Raw genomic sequence first — 18805 nt, 5'->3', positions numbered from 1 at the left:
AAATTAGTCAGGCCTGGTGGTGGGTGCCTGTTGTCCCAGCTATTTGGGAGGCTGAGGCGGGAGAATAGTGTGACCCCGGGAGATGGAGCTTACAGTGAGCCAAGATTGCCCCACTGTACTCCAGCCTGGGCGACAGAGCAAGACTCCGTCTCTGTCTCAAAAGACAAATAAAAATAAAAATAAAATAAATAAATATTCCTTTTGCTACTTAAATTTTTTTTTTTTTTGAGATGGAGTCTCGCTCTGTCCCCCAGACTGGGGTGCAGTGGCGCCATCTCGGTTCACTGCAAGCTCCGCCTCCGGGGTTCACGCCATTCTCCCGCCTCAGCCTCCCAAATAGCTGGGACTACAGGCACCCGCCACCGCGCCCGGCTAATTTTTTTTGTATTTTTAGTAGAGACGGGGTTTCACCTTGTTAGCCAGGACGGTCTCAATCTCCTGACCCGGTGATCCTCCTGCCTCTACCTCCCAAAGTGCTGAGATTACAGGCGTGAGCCACCGCGCCCAACCTAATTTTGTGTCCTCTTTTTTTTTTTTTTTTGAGACGGAGTCTCACTCTGTCCCCCAGACTGGGGTGCAGTGGCACGATCTTGGCTCACTGCAAGCTCTGCCTCCCGGGTTCATGCCATTCTCCTGCCTCAGCCTCCTGAGTAGCTGGGACTACAGGCGCCCACCAGCACGCCCGGCTAATTTTTGTATTTTTAGTAGAGACGGGGTTTCACCGTCTTAGCCAGGATGGTCTCAATCTCCTGACCTCGTGATCCGCCCACCTCAGCCTCCCAGAGTGCTGGGATTACAGGCGTGAGCCACCGCGCCCGGCCCTAATTTTGTATTCTTAAAGCAGGCCTCCCAGGCACCGCGAACTTGGATCTGCCCTTGTAGATAATACATCCCCTTTTGTTTCTGTTTCAGTGTAAAGAACTGGCCAAGTCCAAGGCAGAAGTGGCCTGCATCGCAGTGTACGAAACAGACGTGTTTGTCGTCGGAACCGAGAGAGGATGCGCTTTTGTTAATGCCAGGACGGATTTTCAGAAAGATTTTGCAAAATACTGTAGGTGTTGTAATTTTATCCTTTGTATTCCCAATCTCAAAGGATTGCAGGCAAGACTTCCGTAGTCTTCTAAGATATCCTAAGCATTCTCCTAGAAAGGATCCTAACACATCTTCTTGGATTCAGCTTACCAAATAAACACTGCTTAACACTGCAGAGCCCAAGACAAATTGTCATTTTATTTTGTGCTAGGTCCTCAGCAGTACTCTGGTTTCTTTTCTTTTTTTTTTTTTTTTTTTTTTGAGACGGAGTCTGGCTCTGTCGTCCAGGCTGGAGTGCAGTGGCCGGATCTCAGCTCACTGCAAGCTCCGCCTCCCAGGTTCACGCCGTTCTCCTGCCTCAGCCTCCCGAGTAGCTGGGACTACAGGCGCCCGCCACCTCGCCCGGCTAGTTTTTTGTATTTTTTTAGTAGAGACGGGGTTTCACCGTGTTAGCCAGGATGGTCTCGATCTCCTGACCTCGTGATCCACCCGTCTCGGCCTCCCAAAGTGCTGGGATTACAGGCTTGAGCCACCGCGCCCGGCCAGTACTCTGGTTTCTTAGAATAAATTTCAAGGACATAGAACAAATTATCTTTAATTCCTAAAATAAGCACACATTTTACAAAATACTGTTACTTTAGTCCTTTCCAAAGGAAGGGGAAAAGCTTTTCCAGAGCTTGTTGTGTGTTAATGCCTGTTAATAACCATTATACAATTACTCCTTTTTTCCTCTTTTTATTTTTATGTTTTTATTTTTTTATTTTTTTATTTTTTTTTGAGACGGAGTCTCGCTCTGTCGCCCAGGCTGGAGTGCAGTGGCGCGATCTCAGCTCACTGCAAGCTCCCCCTCCTGGGTTCAAGCCATTCTCCTGCCTCAGGAGGAGGGAGATAGATAGATAGATAGATAGATAGATAGATGATAGAATAGATAGATAAAGAGAGGGGGGAATTGAGTGATAGATTGATTCAAATTTATTTCCAAGTTCCCAAATTAAGGTCTCCACTATCAAGAAGATAGATTTAAAAATGAAGCCATCTTTAAAGAATACAGTCAGTGTGTAGTTGCTACACAAGAAGGGTATTCCCAATTCATTAACGTCAGATGCCAGTTGAATTTCTAATCATTGAAATTTACTTGTAGATTTTTGTAAGATTTGTAGTTGCATGTTAATTTCGTTGTCGCAAATATTCTCTTTAGTATTCATCTTGTAATGAACCTGTTCTGAAATTGGTGTGATAATCTTTTTATATTTTCTTTTCTTTCAATAACGTCAACTTTTAGTTTAGATTCGGGGGGTATGTGTACAGATTTGTTACATGGGTATATTCCGTGATGCTGTGGTTTGGGGTGCGGTAGTGAGCATGGCACCCCATAGTTCATTTTGCAACCCTTGCCCCCACTTCCCTCTTTCCTCTAGGAGTCTCCAGTGTCTATTGTTCCAATCTTTATGTCCATGTGTACCCAAGGTTTGGCTCCCACTTATAAGTGAGAACATGTGGCATTCAGTTTTCTATTCCTGCGTTAATTTACATAGGATAATGGCCTCCAGCTGCATCCACATTACTGCAAAGGATATGATTTCTTTCTTTTTTATGGCCGCAGGTTTTTCGTTTTTGTTTTTGTTTTTTTGAGACAGAGTTTTGCCCTTTCGGCCAGGCTGGAGTGCAGTGGCGTGATCCCCGGCTCACTGCACCCTCCACCTCCTGGGTTCAAGCCATTCTCCTGCCTCAGCCTCCCAAATAGCTGAGACTACAGGTGCCTGCCAACACACCCAGCTAATTTTTGTATTTTTTAGTAGAGACAGGGTTTCGTCATGCTGTCCAGGCTGGTCTTAGACTCCTGACCTCAGGTGATCCGCCCACCTCTGGCTCCCAAAGTGCTGGGATTACAGGCGTGAGCCACTGCGCCCGGCTTTTTTTTTTTTTTTTGAGACAGGGTTTTGCTATATTGCCCAGGCCGGTCATAAATTCCTGGGCTCAAGTGACTCTCCCATCTTGGCCTCCCAAGTAGCTGAGATCTGCACCTGGCATGCATGCTAAGTATTTTGATCAAGGGTTTATTTCTGGGCTCTCTATTCCATAGTTCTATTTGTCTTTGTACCAGTATCACCCTGTTTTGATTACTTTATGTTTTGAAATCAGGAAGTATGAGACCTCCAAATTTGCTCTATTTCAAGATTGTTTCCATTATTCAGAGGCCCTTGGTGTGCCATATGATTTTTTTTTTTTTTTTTTTTTTTTTTTTTGAGATGGAGTCTCACTGTGTCACCCAGGCTGGAGTGCAGTGGCACCATCCCGGCTCACTGCAAGCTCCGCCTCCCAGGTTCACGCCATTCTCCTGTCTCAGCCTCCCAAGTAGCTGGGACTACAGGCCTGCCACCACGACCAGCTAATTTTTTTGTATTTTTAGTAGAGATGGGGTGTCACCATGTTAACCAGGATGGTCTCGATCTCCTGCCCTCGTGATCCTCCTGCCTCAGCCTCCCAAAGTGCTGGGATTACAGGCATAAGCCACCGCGCCCGGCCCCATATAAATTTTAGAGTGGATTTCTTAATTTGTACAAGAAATGCCCCTGAGATTTTGATGGGGATTGCAATAATTCTGTAGATAGCTTTTGGTAGTACAGATATCTTAGCAATATTAAGCCTGCCAATCCATGAACATAAGATGTCTTTCCATTTGTTTCAGTCTTCTTTAATTTCTTCTCTCTCTCTCTTTTTTTTTTTTTTTTTTTTTTTTTTTGAGAGACGGAGTCTTGCTCTGTTGCCCAGGCTGCAGTGGCTTGATCTCGGCTCACTGCGATCTCTGCTACCCAGGTTCAAGCGATTCTACTGCCTCAGCTTCCCAAGTAGCTGGGACTACAGGCATGCACCACCACACCCAGCTAATTTTTGTATTTTTAGTAGAAACGGGGTTTTGCTATGTTGCCTAGCCTGGGCTTGAACTCCTAAACTCAAGTGATCTGCTTGCCTTAGCCTCCCAAAATGCTGGGATTATAGGACTACAGGCATGAGCCACCATGCCCTTCTTTTAATTTTTTTCAGCAGTGTTTTTGTCTCACATGTCCGTGTGAAGAAACCACCAAACAGGCTTTGTGTGAGCAACATGGCTGTTTATTTCACCTGGGTGCAGGTGGGCTGAGTCCAAAAAGAGAGTCAGCAAAGGATGGTGGATTATCATTAGTTCTTACAGGGTTGGGGACAGGCGGTGGAGTTAGGAGCAGTGTTTTGCGGGCAGGGGGTAGATCTCACAAAGTACATTGTCAAGGGTGGAGAGAATTACAAAGAACCTTCTTAAGGGTTGGGGAGATTACAAAGTACATTGATCAGTTAGGGTGGGGCAGAAACAAATCACAATGGTGGAATGTCATCAGTGAAGGCTATTTTCACTTCTTTTGTGGATCTTCAGTTGCTTCAGGTGATCTGGATGTATACGTGCAGGTCACAGGGGATATGATGGCTTAGCTTGGGCTCAGAGGCCTGGCAGTTTTATTGTTTTAGCATACAGATTTTCAGTTCCTTGATTAGGTCTATCCTTAAAGATTTTATTCTTTCTGATGCTCTTGTAAATGGAATTGTTTTCTTTATTTCCTTTGCAGATTGTTCATTGTTACTGTATAGAAATGCAATTGATTTGGTGTGTTGATGTAGTATCCTGCAACTCTGCTGAATCTGTTCGAGTTCAAATAGATTTTTGTGTGGAATGTTTAGGGTTTTCTACATACAAAATCATGTATCATCTATGAACAGAGATAATTTTACTTCTTTCTTTCCAATTTGGAGGCCTTTTTTTTTTTTTTTTTCTTACCTAATTTAATTGCTCTGGCTAGGACTTCTAATACTGTGTTGAACAGAAGTGGGGAGACAGGGAATCTTTGCCATTTCTTTTTTTTTTTTTTTTTTCTTTGAGATAGAGTCTCACTCTGTTGCCTAGGCCAGAGTGCAGGGGCGCAATCTCTGCTCACTGCAACCTCTGGATCCCAGGTTCAAGTGATTCTTGTGCCTCAGCCTCCTGAGTAACTGGGATTACAGGTGTGCGCCACCACACCTGGCTAATTTTTGTATTTTTTTAGTAGAGGTGGGGTTTGACCACATTGGCCAGCAAGGTCTGGAACTCCTGACCTCAAGTGATCTGTCTGCCTCAGCCTTCCAAAGTGCTGGGATGACAGGAGTGAGCCACCACACCTGGCCCATCTTTGTCATTTCTCATCTTGGCTATCAGTCTTTCATTGTTGAGTGATATTAGCCATGGACTTTTTATAAATGGCCTTTATTACATTGGTCATTTCCTTCCACGTCTAGTCAGTAGAGTGCTTTTATCATGAAAGAATATTCAGTCTTGTCAAATGCTTTTTCTGCAGCAATTGAAATGATCATGTGGCTTTTGTCCTTTATTCTGTCAATGTGGTACATTACACTGATTGATTTAAATATGTTGAACCATCCTTGTGTCTGAGGAATAAATTCCACTTGAGGCCGGGCTCACGCCTGTAGTCCCAGCATTTTGGGAGGCCAAGGCGGGAAGATCACTTGAAGTAGGGAGTTCGAAACCAGCCTGGCCAACATGGAAAAACCCCGTCTCTACTAAAAATACAAAAATTAGCCGGGTGTGGTGGCGGGAGCCTGTAATCCCAGCTACTTGGGAGGGAGAGGCAGGAGAATCTCTTGAACCCGGGAGGCGGAGGTTGCACTGAGTTCTTACCTGCCTGTGCTGACCAATAGCATTTGGGATACCCAGTGTGGCACTCATTCCAGTGAGTTTTAGTGACACCCCTACCACACACAGCTTCCCAGTCACTTCCACTGATACTCCAGCTGGCTTCCCAGCAAGTCTCATCAAAGTCCCAGAAAATTCCAGAAGGGGCCAGGCGCAGTGGCTCACGTATGTAATCCCAGCATTTTCGGAGGCCGAAGTGGGAGGATCACTGGAGCCCAGGAGTTTGAGACCTGCCTGGCCAACATGGCAAGACCCTGTCTCTACAAAATACATATATATATACATTTTTACATTGGCCTTTTTTCTTTTTTACTATTATTTTTAAATATATATATATCAGCCAGGTATGGTGGCTCACGCCTGTAATTCCAGCACTCTGGTAAGCTGAGGCTGGCAGATCACCTGAGGCCAGGAGTTTGAGACCAGCCTGGCCAACATGGCAAAACTCCATCTGTACTAAAAATACAAAAATTAGCTGGGCGTGGTGGCGGGCACCTGTAATCCCAGCTACTTGGGAGGCTGAGGCAGGAGAATCACTTGAACCCAGAAGGTGGAGGTTGCAGTGAGCCAAGATCGTGGCACCGCACTCTAGCCTGGGTGACAGAGCAAGACAAAAAAAAAAAAAAAAAAAGAAAGAAAGGAAAGGAAAAAGGAAGAAAGAAAATTCCAGGAGGTTTTGCAGTGAATTTCAGTGACACCATACCCACAGGCAGTTTCCCAGGGAGTTCCACCAGTTCCCCAGAGCATGATTTCCCAGCAAATTATCTTGGCATCACCATCCAGGTAGCTTCCAGAGAGTTCCACTGGCACACTAGAGGGCATCTTCCTTATAATGCCCAGAAAGTGTTGCAGATACCCACAGGGCAACTCTCTAGTGATTTCCGCCAGCACCCCCAGAAAGCAGGCGCCTGCTTGCCAGCCACCACATGGGTACCCCCATAAGCTTTCCCACTATGCAGTGGACCATGGCCAAATTCTGTTTAATAAGGTCTGAATCTCGGCCCTGGGGGGCCACCCCATTCCTGGATTTGCTCCCTCCTGGGTCCCCTGCCTCAGTCCAGCAGTTACAGATGCTCCTGCAACCTGCTGCTTATAGTTCTCTTTAGAGTCCTCGCTCCCTCTAGCAGCTAATCCCATGTTACCAGTTGACGATTACTAGGAAGCTTCACCTGTTGGTGTAAATTAGTACAACCTCTATGGAAAACAGTATGGAGGTTTCTTAGAGAACTAAACATAAACCCCCATTCAATCCAGCAAGCCCACTACTTGGCATCTACCCAAAGGAAAAGAAATCATTCTATCAAAGAGACACCTGCCTTGAATGTTCATCACAGCACTATTCACAGTAGCAAAGATATCTAATCAAGCTAAGCATCCATCATCACCAGATGATTGGATAAAGAAAATGTGGTACATACGCAATGGGATACTACTGAGCCATAAAAAAGAATGAAATGGCCAGGCGCGGTAGCTCACGCCTATAGTCCAAGCACTTTGGGAGGCCGAGGCCATGGATCACTTGAGATCAGGAGTTCTAGACCAGCCTGGCCAACACGGTGAAACCTCATCTCTACTAAAAATACAAAAATTAGCCGGGCATGGTGGCACATGCCTGTAATCACAGCTACTCGGGTGGCTGAGGCAAGAGAATCACTTGAACCCGGGAGGGAGAGGTTGCAGTGAGCCGAGATCACGCCACTGCACTCCAGCTTAGGTGACAGTAAGAGACTCTCTCTCAAAAAAAAAGAATGATGTCTTTTGCAGCAACATGGATTGGGGGCTATTGTCTTTATCAATTAACTTAAAAAGGCAAATGCTACGTGTCCTTACTTATAAGAGGGGCTAAATAATAGGTACACATCGACATACAGTGTGGGGCTGGGCGTGGTGGCTCACGCCTGTAATCCCAGCACTTTGGGAAACCGAGGTGGGGAGATCACTTGAGGCCGGGAGTTCAAGGACCAGCCTGGCCAACATGATGTAACTCTGTCTCTACTAAAAATGCAAAAATGAGCCTGGTGTAGTGGCGGGCGCCTGTAATCCCAGTTACTAGGGAGGCTGAGGCACGAGAATCTCCCGAACCCAGGAGGCAGAGGTTACTGTGAGCTGAGATTGTGCCACTGCACTCCAGCCTGGGCGACAGAGTGAGACTCTGTCTCAAAACAAACAAACAAACAAAAACATGGTCATAGAGTGTAAAATAAGAGACATTGGAGACTCAGAGGGGTGGGAGGCAGGAGGCGGGTAAGGGATGATAAATTACTTCATGGGTACAATGTACATTATTTGGGTGATGAGTACACTAAAACTCCAGACTTCACCAATGACACAGTATATCCATGTAAGAAAACTATACTTGGCTGGGCGCGGTGGCTCACACCTGTTAATCCCAACAATTTGGGAGGCTGAAGCGGGTGGATCACGACGCCAGGAGATTGAGACCATCCTGGCTGACACAGTGAAACCCCGTCTCTAGTAAAAAATACGAAAAAAATAGCCAGGTGTGGTGGCAGGTGCCTATAGTCCCAGCTACTCGGGAGGCTGAGGCAGGAGAATCGCGTGAACCCGGGAGGCGGAGCTTGCAATGAGCTGAGATTGTGCCACTGCACTCCAGCCTGGGTGACAGAGCGAGACTCTTGTCTCAAAAAAAAAAAAAAAAAAAAAAAAAAAGAAAAGAAAACTATACTTGTGCCACTTACATTGATACAAAAAACAAAACAAAACAAAAAAAACTTTTCTGTCTTCAAATTACTGTGTGGTTTCTCTCTCCTGACTAGACTGATTAAAACAATCAGTTTTAAAACTTTTGGAGGCGCAATTGATTCCAGGGCTGGTCTTGAATGGGTTCAGGGGTATAGTCTTCCTATACAATTATTGTCACTTTTCAACAGTACAGCAAATCAAATTTCTGTTATAAAGATAATTTCTGGCAGAGTGTAGTGCCTGACACCTGTAATCCCAACACTTTGGGAGGCTGAGATGGGAGGATCGCTTGAGGCCAGGAGTTAGAGCCTAGCCTGGGCAACATAGTGAGATCCCATCTTGAAAAAAATTTTAAAAGTTAACCAGGTGTGGGCCGGGCGTGGTGGCTCAAGTCTGTAATCCCAGCACTTTGGGAGGCTGAGACGGGTGGATCACAAGGTCAGGAGATCGAGACCATCCTGGCTAACCCAATGAAACCCCGTCTCTACTAAAAAATACAAAAAACTAGCCGGGCGAGGTGGCAGGTGCCTGTAGTACCAGCTACTCGGGCGGCTGAGGCAGGAGAATGGCGTAAACCCGGGAGGTGGAGCTTACAGTGAGCCGAGATCCGGCCACTGCACTCCAGCCTGGGCGACAGAGCGAGACTCCATCTCAAAAAAAAAAAAAAAAGAAAAAAGTTAACCAGGTGTGATGGTGCACTCCTGTAAGCCTAGCTACTTGGGAGGCAGAGGTGGGAGGATTGCTTGAGCCCAGAAATTTGAGGCTGCAGGGAGCTTTGATCATTCCACTGCACTCCAGCCTGGGCAGCAGAGTGAGACCCTGTCTCTAAAAATAATAATTTCCTTAAACTAGTACTATTTCTTTATATGTTGATTTTTTATAGTTCTTTAACCTGTTTATCATAAATACAATTTTTTATTGTCTTTCTTTAAAAGATCTTGTTTTATATTTATTCACTTTTTTCCCCTTTTTTCTTTCAATACCAGAAACAAAGTACGGAAGTGTATAGCACAAATGCTTAGATACTGACCTAATGCCAATCATCCATTTACAGGCGTTGCAGAGGGGCTACGTGAGGTGAAACCTCCCTGCCCTGTGAACGGGATGCAGGTCCACTCCGGAGAAACGGAAATACTCAGGAAGGCAGTGGAGGACTATTTCTGCTTTTGTTATGGTAACGTTCACTTTAAGCATGAATTCTTTTTTTTTTTTTTTTTTAGACGGAGTCTTGCTCTGCCACCCAGGCTGGAGTGTAATGGTGCAATCTTGGCTCACTGCAACTTCTGCCTCCTGGGTTCAAGCAATTCTCCTGCCTCAGCTTCTCAAGTAGCTGGGATTACAGGCGCCCACCACCACACCCAGCTAATTTTTGTATTTTTAGTAGAGATGGGGTTTCACCATGTTGGCCAGGCTGGTCTCGAACTCCTGACCGTGTGATCCGCCCGCCTTGGCCTCCCAAAGTGCTAGGATTGTAGGCATGAGCCACCGCGCCCAGCCAAGCATGAATTCTCTAAGTGGTTCACCCAGGAGTAGAACAGTGTCACAGACAATCTTATTGCCATGACTATTTACAATGTTTTGAACATTTCAAAACCCATATGCTTATCAACCAAGGATAAGCATATGGGTTTTTTTTTTTTTTTTTTTTCTGAGAAGGAGTTTTGCTATGTCACCCAGGCTGAAGTGCGATGGTGCAATCTCAGCTCACTGCAAACTCTGCCTCCTGGGTTCAAGCAATTCTCCCATCCCAGCCTCCTGAGTAGCTGGGATTACAGGTGCCCACCACCACGCCCAGCTAATTTTTGTATTTTTAGTAGAGACGGGGTTTTGCCCTGTTGGCCAGGTTGGTTTCGAACTCCTGACCCCAGGTGATCCTCCTGCCTTGGCCTCCCAAATTGCTGGGATTACAGGTGTGAGCCACCGCGCCTGGCCACCAGTTCTTGATTACCAGATTAAGTGTTCTTATAGAAGATGATGTGGATCTTGGATCTTCTGCTCTGTGGAAACTTCTGTATTGATCAGTCTTTCTTCCTTGATTCCATTTTAGAGAGCCCTCACATCAAGGCCAGTGTATTGTTAAACATAGTCAGTGTTGGCTCAGTCACCTCCCTCACCCCTCAGTTGTTGCTCCACCTACCCATGTCTTTCCATAGGCATGAAGATGGGAATTTTAAAAAAAAAACACACACACACATACTGGGCATGGTGGCTTGAGCCTATAATTCCAGCTACTTGGGAGGCTAAGGTGGGAGGATCATTTGAGCCCAGGAGTTTGAGACCAGACTGAGCAGCATAGTAAGACCCTGTCTCTACAAAATAAAATAAAAATAATTTTCAAAAATCCTTTGCAGTGTTTTAAAAAGCTAGATAACAGGCTGGGTGTGGTGACTCACACCAACTACTTGGGAGGCTGAGGTGGGTGGATCACCTGAGATCAAGAGTTCGAGACCAGCCTGGCCAACATAGTGAAACTCCGTCTCTACTAAAAATATAAAAATTAGTCGGGCACGGTGGCAGGCAGCTGTAATCCCCGCTACTCAGGAGTCAGAGGCAGGAGAATTGCTTGAACCCAGGAGTCAGAGGTTGCAGTGAGCCCAGTCGAAACCCTGTCTCTTAATTAAAAAAACAACAACAAGAACAACAAACTAGGCTGGGCTCAGTGGCTTACGCCTGTAATCCTAGCACTTTGGGAGGCTAAGGTGGGTGGACTGCCTGAGCTCAGCAGTTTGAGACCAGTCTGGGGCAACATGGTGAAATCCCCATCTCTACTAAAATACCAAAGAAATTAGCTGGGTGTGGCAGTGTGTGCCTATAGTCCCAGCTACTGGGGAGGCTGAGGCAGGAGAATTGTTTGAATCCGGGAGGTGGAGGTTGTGATGAGCCGAGATCTCACCATTGCACTCCAGCCTGGGTGGCAGAGTGAGACGCTGTCTCTACAAAAAAAAAAAAAACAAACCTAAAAAAACCACTGGTGGAACATTAGGTTCACCCCATCTAAAGACGTTTGCATCTTCTTGTAGGTAAAGCCTTAGGGACGACGGTGATGGTGCCTGTTCCCTATGAGAAGATGCTGCGAGACCAGTCAGCTGTGGCAGTGCAGGGGCTTCCGGAAGGCGTTGCCTTTCAACACCCTGAGAACTACAACCTTGAAACCCTGAAATGGATTTTGGAGAACAAAGCAGGGATTTCATTCATCATAAATAGGTGACACGCTCTGCACCCCCACCCCCTCAGTTCATTTAAAGATGAAACTGATCGCGTAATTTTAATTCACTCGTGCATTCCGCCTGTTGCGATTCAGAGCTGACTGTTCAGATGTGTCATCCTTTTTTCATATGTCCATACTGGGTAACAGCGTTGCTTTTCTTGCAGACCCTTCCTCGGACCAGAGAGTCAGCTGGGTAAGTGACAGCTTCTCAGGTTTGGTGGCTCTTCTGAGCTGCTGAACCACTTCTTCTTCATTAAAACTTGAATTCGGATGAGGGGAGGGAACTTAGAGGACGGGCCAATAGGTGCAGCAAGCCACTGTGGCACACATGAGCCTAGGTAACAAACCTGCACGTTCTGTATGTGTATCTCCCTCCTCCCCCTGCCCTTTTTTTTTTTAGAAGAAATAAATTTAAAAAAAAAAAAAGAAAGAAAAATACATTTGTAGCTATTTAAAAAAAAAAAAAAACTGGCTGGGTGCAGTGACTCACACCTGTAATCCCAGCACTTTGGGAGGCAGAGGTGGGCAGATCACTTGAGGTCAGGAGTTCAAGACCTGGTCAACATGGTAAAACCCCATCTCTACTAAAATTACCAAAGTTAGCCAGGCGTGGTGGCGGGTACCTGTTATCCCAGTTACTTAGGAGGCTGAGGCAGGAGAATCGCTTGAACCCGAGATGTGGAGTTTGCAGTGAGCTGAGATTGTGCCAGTGCACTCTAGCTTGGGTGAGAAAATGAGACTGTGTCTCAAAAATAAATAAATAAATAAGAATAAAAGAGAATGTCTTGCTGAGACTGCCTAGGTGGAGTAAGGAGATGGCAGGGGTCGGGGGTGGCACAGTTCACAAGGCACCTGCTGGGTGTATGACATGCTCCAGTTCTTCTTAGCCAGGGACTAAATACAGTGTGAAGTCTGTTTCGGGAGTGATGGTGAGTTCCTGTCATCCTCTAACTCACATTAAAGGAGAAATGAGGGGGCAGGGTGGCAGGTGGCCATGGACTGTTGTCCCAACTGACTTGTATCACCATCACAGAAAAACAATAATACAGTGGTCCCCCCTTATCCTTGGGGAATATGCTTCAAGACCCCCAGTGGATGCCCAGACCCATGGGTAGTACAGAACCCTACATATACTGTTTTTCCCTATCCATACATACCTATGAGAAAGTTTAATTTATAAATCAAACACAGGCTGGGCGTGGTGGCTCATGCCTGTAATCCCAGCACTTTGGGAGGCCAAGGTGGGTGGATTACCTGAGGTCAGGAGTTTGAGACCAGCCTGGCCAACATGGTGAAACCCTGTCTCTACTAAAAATAAAAAAATTAGCCACTCGTGGTGGTGTGCGCCTGTAGTCCCAGCTACTCGGGAGGCTGAGGCGGGAGAATTGCTTAAACCTGGGAGGTGGAGGTTGCAGTGAGCCGACATCGTGCCACTGCACTCCAGCCCAGGCAACAGAGCAAGATCCATCTCAGTAAATCAATAAATCAAGCACAGTAGGAGATTAACAGCAATAACTAAAGATAAAATAGAACAATTATAACAATATGCCCTCATTACTAATCTTGCACTTTGGGGCCATTATGAAGTCAAATAAAGGTGACTTGAGCACAAGCACCCCAGCCTTCCCAGGACCATCAGTCTGATAACAGAGCCAGCTACTCAGTGACTAATGGGCAAGTAGTGTAGACAGCGTGGATCGCAGGACAAAGGGATGAGTCACGTCCAGGCAGGACGGCACCACACTTCATCACGCTGCTCAGAACAACGTGTAATTTCAAACTTCTGAATTGTTTATTTCTGGAATTTTCCGTTTACTCTTTGGAGACCTTGGTTGACCTTGGGGAACAAACTGAGGAAAGCGAAACCACAGATCAAGGGGAAGCTCGTGTCATAGCAGCTGTAACTTAGTGCTTACAATGTACAGGCACTGTTGTAGTCATTTTGCATATATTCATGAATCCTCCCACAACCACCGTGTTCACAAGGAAGTGGAGGCCGAGGGAGGTTTAGTGAGTTGCTGGAGGCAGCCCAGCTGGTGAGCTGAGGCTCGGCCCCATGCCCATGCTCTGGCCCCAAAACACTTCGGTAATCCCCATCTCGCCCACACAAATGGCCCCGGAACACAGCGGCTGCTTTGAGTCGGTTTCTCTCTCAATGACTTTTCCACGATGGCTTCGATCTGGGAGTTCCGTTTTCTGTGTGTTTGCTGCCAATTTCTGTGCCTTTGGATGTTAGTCATTTTCCAAGGTGCTAAAAGGGGCTGGTGTATGTCTTTTTATTCCTCCACAGGTGGCCCTGGGATGGTAACAGATGCTGAGAGATCCATCGTATCACCAAATGAAAGGTAAAAGATAAATCATAGCAACTAAAATCCACAACTATGCACAGTGTTCGTTTTTGGATGACAGGCCTCCTTACAGCATTTAGGTGCAGTGTATAGGGTTAATGTGCTTCTTCTCTTCCTTATTTTCTATCCTATTCTTTGTCCAGAAAGACCTTTGGAATTAGAAGACTATTTTCAGTAGACACGTTTAATTTTGGAACAACTTATTAAGAACGTTAATATTAGAGTGGAGGCAGTGTTGCATTTGGTTGATGGGAGGAGGGGGATTTGGTGCCACGGAGGTCCAGGGCATTTGAGCTTAGCATGTCCAGGCGGCTCTGCCTGGTCCTCACCCTGCCCATCCTGACCAGGGTTCCCTTCTCCTTGCAGCTGCGGCCCCATCAGTGTGAAAACTGAACCCATGGAAGATTCTGGTGGGTACCATGATGCTTTTAGAATCAAGAATTGGCCAAGCGTGGTAGCTCACACCTGTAATCCCAGCACTTTGGGAGGCCGAGGCAGGCGGATCACTTGAGGTCAGGAGTTCAAGACCAGCCTGGCCAACATGGTGAAACCCTGTCTCTACTAAAAATACAAAAATTAGCTGGGCGTGGCTGTGTGTGCCTGTAATCCCAGCTACCCGGGAGGCTGAGGCAAGAGAATTGCTTGGACCCGGGAGGCTGAGGCTGCGGGGAGCTGAGTTGGCACCACTGCACTCCAGCCTGGGTGACAGAGCAAGACCCTGTCTCGAAAAAACAAACAAGGCTGGGCATGGTGGATCACGCCTGTAATCCCAGCACTTTGGGAGGCTGAGGCGGGCAGATCGCCTGAGCTCAGGAGTTCAAGACCATCCTGGCCAACATGGTAAAACCCTGTCTCTACTAAAATACAAAAAATTAGCTGGGCATGGTCGTGTGCACCTGTAGTCCCAGCTACACGGGTGGCTGAGGCATGAGAATCGCTTGAGCCTGGGAGGTGGAGGTTGCGGTGAGCTGAGATGGTGCCACAGCACTCCAGCTTGGGCTACAGAGTGAGATTCTGTCTCAAAAACAAAAACAAGTATCTAGCAGGTTATCATTTGACACCTTTCTTTTGTTTTATCAAATAAATAAATAAATAAAGACCAGGGCACAAATTAACCTCAATGGAGCCTCATTTGCAGAAGAACCATTATTTTACTCAAATATCTAGAAAACGGAGTCTTGGCAGGGTGCGGGGGTTCATGACTGTAACTCCAACACTTTGGGAGGCCGAGGCAGGTGAACTGGTTGAATACCAGAGTTCAAGACCAGCCTGAGCAACATGGTGAGACTTCATCTTTGCAAAAAATACAAAACATGGTGGTGCATGCGTGTGATCCCAGCTACTCAGGAGGCTGAGGTGGGAGGATCGCATAAGCCCAGGAGGTCGAGGCTGCAGTGAGCTGTAATGGTGCCACTGCACTCCAGCCTGGGTGACAGAGAGAGACGTTGTCTCAAAAAAGAAAAAAAGGAAAAAAAAGAAAAGAGAGAGAGAACCTTCTAATTCAGTAAATACTGGGGACTAAGACGTTATTAAATACACATATTTGTGGACAAAATATTATTTTAATTATAGTTGAATTAGAACCTGAATTTGAAATGAGTAAAACATTTTGAATATAAAATTGAAATTATTACTTGACTCACAAATAGAGCAGTGTTTTCATTTTTGGACATACTTTACTGCTTTTTTGGACTTTTCTGTCATTTCTACATGTTTTACAATATAGGTACATTACTATGACAGTGTATGCTAGAAAAAAAATCCCTCTTCAGTGGATGAGAGTAGTTGACCCCATTCTTGCTTCTCCTCCCTCCTCAATGAAAGAAAACCAGCATTAATTAGAGGAAAAATGTTAACAGGTTAAGACTTAAAAAAAAAAAAAATTTAGGCTAGGTGCAGTGGCTCACACCTGTAATCCCAGCACTCTGGGAGGCCAAGGTAGGCGGATCACTTGAGGTCAGGAATTCGAGACTAGCCTGGCCAACATGGTGAAACCCTGTCTCTACTAAAAATACAAAAAATTAGCTGGGCATGGTGGCAGGTGACTGTAATCCCAGCTACTCGGGAGGCTGAGGCATGAGAATCGCTTGAACCCAGGAGGTGGAGGTTGCAGTGAGCCGAGATCATGCCACTGCACTCTAGCCTGGGCAACAGAGCAAGACTCTGTCTCAAAAAGAAACAACAACAACAAAAATAATTTAAACCCAAATGTTTAATCAAGGGATGGGAAAATACTGAAAGCATTAAAAGTGGAAAGGTTCACACTTGTAATCTCAGCACTTTGGGAGGCTGAAGCAGGAGGATTGCTTGAGCCCAGGAATTTGAGACCAGCCTGGGCAACAGAGCGAGACCCTATCTCTACAAAAAATACTTATAAATAAAAAATTAGCCAGACATGGTGGCATGCACTTATAATCCCAGCTACTTGGGAGGCTGAGGTTGGAGGATCACCTGGGCCCAGGAGATAAAGGCTGGAGTGAGCCATGACTGCACCACTGCACTCCAGCCTGAGTGACAGAGCGAGACCCTGGCTCCAAGAAATAATAATCATAATCCAAAAGAAAAACAATATTCTGTGTTAAGAAACAAAGATCTGGGCCGGGCGCGGTGGCTCAAGCCTGTAATCCCAGCACTTTGGGAGGCCGAGATGGGCGGATCACGAGGTCAGGAGATCGAGACCATCCTGGCTAACACGGTGAAACCCCGTCTCTACTAAGAAATACAAAAAATAGCCGGGCGAGGTGGCAGCGCCTGTAGTCCCAGCTACTCGGGAGGCTGAGGCCGGAGAATGGCGTGAACCCGGGAGGCGGAGCTTGCAGTGAGCTGAGATCCGGCCACTGCACTCCAGCCTGGGCTACAGAGCGAGACTCCGTCTAAAAAAAAAAAAAAAAAAAAAGAAACAAAGATCTGGCTGCGTCCAGTGGCTCAGGCCTGTAATCCCAGTACTTTGGGAGGCAGGCAGATCAGCTGAGGTCAGGAGTTTGAGACCAGCCTAGCCAACATGGTGACACCCCATCTCTACTAAAAATACAAAAATTAGCCAGATGTGGTGGCTCACACCTGTAATCCCAGCTACTTGGGAGGCTGAGACAGGAAAATTGCTTGAACCCAGGAGGCAGAGTTTGCTGTGAGCTGATACTGTGCCATTGCACTCCAGCCTGGGCGACAGTGAAAATCCGTCTGAGAAAGAAAGAACAGGAGAGAGAGAGAGAAAGATCTAGAAAAAGGAAAAACAGAGCCTTTAGCATGAGTAAAATGAAGTAAGGACAGCAGCGTTTATAAGACAGTGAAGATGTGGTTTATGCTTCGAGGCTCCTGGGATTCCTTGGGAGGTCCAGGGACACAGTGGGTGGGTCTCCTTGGCCCAGCTCCTCCTTTGTCACACCCAGGGATCTTTTCGCCACAACTGTGGGTGCTCATGTCCCTTCCATTCCCATGCAAACAGATGCTTAGCAGAAGCTCCAGCTTCAGATGAGAGTCTGAACAAAAAAATGTCTCAAAAAGAAACAACAACAAAAAAAATAATTTAAACCCAAATGTTTAATCAAGGGATGGGAAAATACTGAAAGCATGAAAAGTGGAAAGGTACACGCTTGTAATCTCAGCACTTCAGGAGGCTGAAGCAGGAGAATGCTTCTCCTCTGCAGTGGTTCTAAGTCAATCCAAGACAAGTTGACTGGAGAGAAGCGGGCACAGTATTTCAGGTCAGCACAATTCAGCTGTGAGCACAGGTCCGCTGTGGAATCTTAGTCTCGTTTCTGACCTGACAGGCCTCAAACTCCTGCCCACTCAATTTTAGCCTGGGATGTTTTCAGAGCTCAGATATGTTCTGCCTGTGTCTTACCTGGTCACAGAGAATTTAAAAAAATACCCCAAGCCACAGGCTCCACATACAAACTGGGAAGATGAGGCCAGGCACGGTGGCTCACACCTGTAATCCCAGCAATTTGGGAGGCCAAGGGGGGCAGATCACCTGAAGTCAGGAGTTTGAGACCAGCCTGGCCAACATGGTGAAACCCCGTCTCTACTAAAAATACAAAAATTAGCCGGGCGTAGTGGTGGGCGCCTGTAATCCCAGCTACTCAGGAGGCTGAGGCAGGACAGTTGCTTGAACCTAGGAGGCAGAGGTTGCAGTGAGCCAAGATGGCACCACTGCACTCCAGCCTGGGTGACAGAGCAAGACTCTGTCTCTAAAAGAAAATAAAAAGAAGAAGAAGAAGAAGAAGAACCTGGGAAGATGAAAGGGGTGAGAGTGAGACGTGATCAGTGTCCCCAGGGGCCGAGTTTCCTTCCTCACCAGCTGTTGGGCTAGATGTGTGGTTACCACGTGCCTTTGTTGGAGATGTGGTTTCATCTGAACAAAAATATGCTTCCTTATTCACAAAACTTCCTACTGTAGACTTCATGAAGCGATACGGATTGGTACCAGCTGCCGGCAGGCTCCTGAGAGCCGGTGCTCAATTGCTCCTTATTTCTTGTGATAGCATTTGCTACATAGAAGAAACATCTCCCTGGTTTTAATTTTTTCTTTCTTTCTTTCTTTCTTTCTTTCTTTCTTTCTTTCTTTCTTTCTTTCTTTCTTTCTTTCTTTCTTTCTTTCTTTCTTTTTCTTTCTTTCTTTTTCTCTTTCTTTCTTTCCTTCCTTCCTTCCATCCCTCTTTCTTTTTCTCTTTCTTTCTGTCTTATCTTTTTTTTTTTTTTTTTTTTTTTTGAGTCTTGCCAGGCTGGAGTGCAGTGGTACGATCTCAGCTCACTGCAACCTTCGCCTCCTGGGTTCAAGTGATTCTCCTGTATCAG

General features: G+C 46.2%; 1 protein-coding gene across 11 annotated transcripts in view; it reads left to right on the top strand.

The window, feature by feature from the left end:
- Positions 1-18805, top strand: part of LOC102140528 (general transcription factor II-I repeat domain-containing protein 2B) — a 61864-nt gene that overhangs the window by 19553 nt on the left and 23506 nt on the right. For all 11 annotated transcript variants that reach the window (XM_074034812.1, XM_045389744.3, XM_045389739.3 and 8 more), the window contains 6 exons: positions 913-1051; positions 9507-9626; positions 11473-11656; positions 11825-11853; positions 13951-14005; positions 14375-14418. In XM_074034812.1, coding sequence (XP_073890913.1) covers positions 9557-9626; positions 11473-11656; positions 11825-11853; positions 13951-14005; positions 14375-14418 — 382 coding nt within the window. In that variant the 5' untranslated portion in view covers positions 913-1051; positions 9507-9556. The remainder of the gene's footprint in view (positions 1-912; positions 1052-9506; positions 9627-11472; positions 11657-11824; positions 11854-13950; positions 14006-14374; positions 14419-18805) is intronic.

The sequence above is a fragment of the Macaca fascicularis genome, chromosome 3 (genome assembly GCF_037993035.2).
Source record: "Macaca fascicularis isolate 582-1 chromosome 3, T2T-MFA8v1.1".
Classification (NCBI taxonomy): domain Eukaryota; kingdom Metazoa; phylum Chordata; class Mammalia; order Primates; family Cercopithecidae; genus Macaca; species Macaca fascicularis.
Note: the sequence above shows the minus strand (reverse complement) of the source record. Positions and strands in the feature narration are given on the sequence as shown.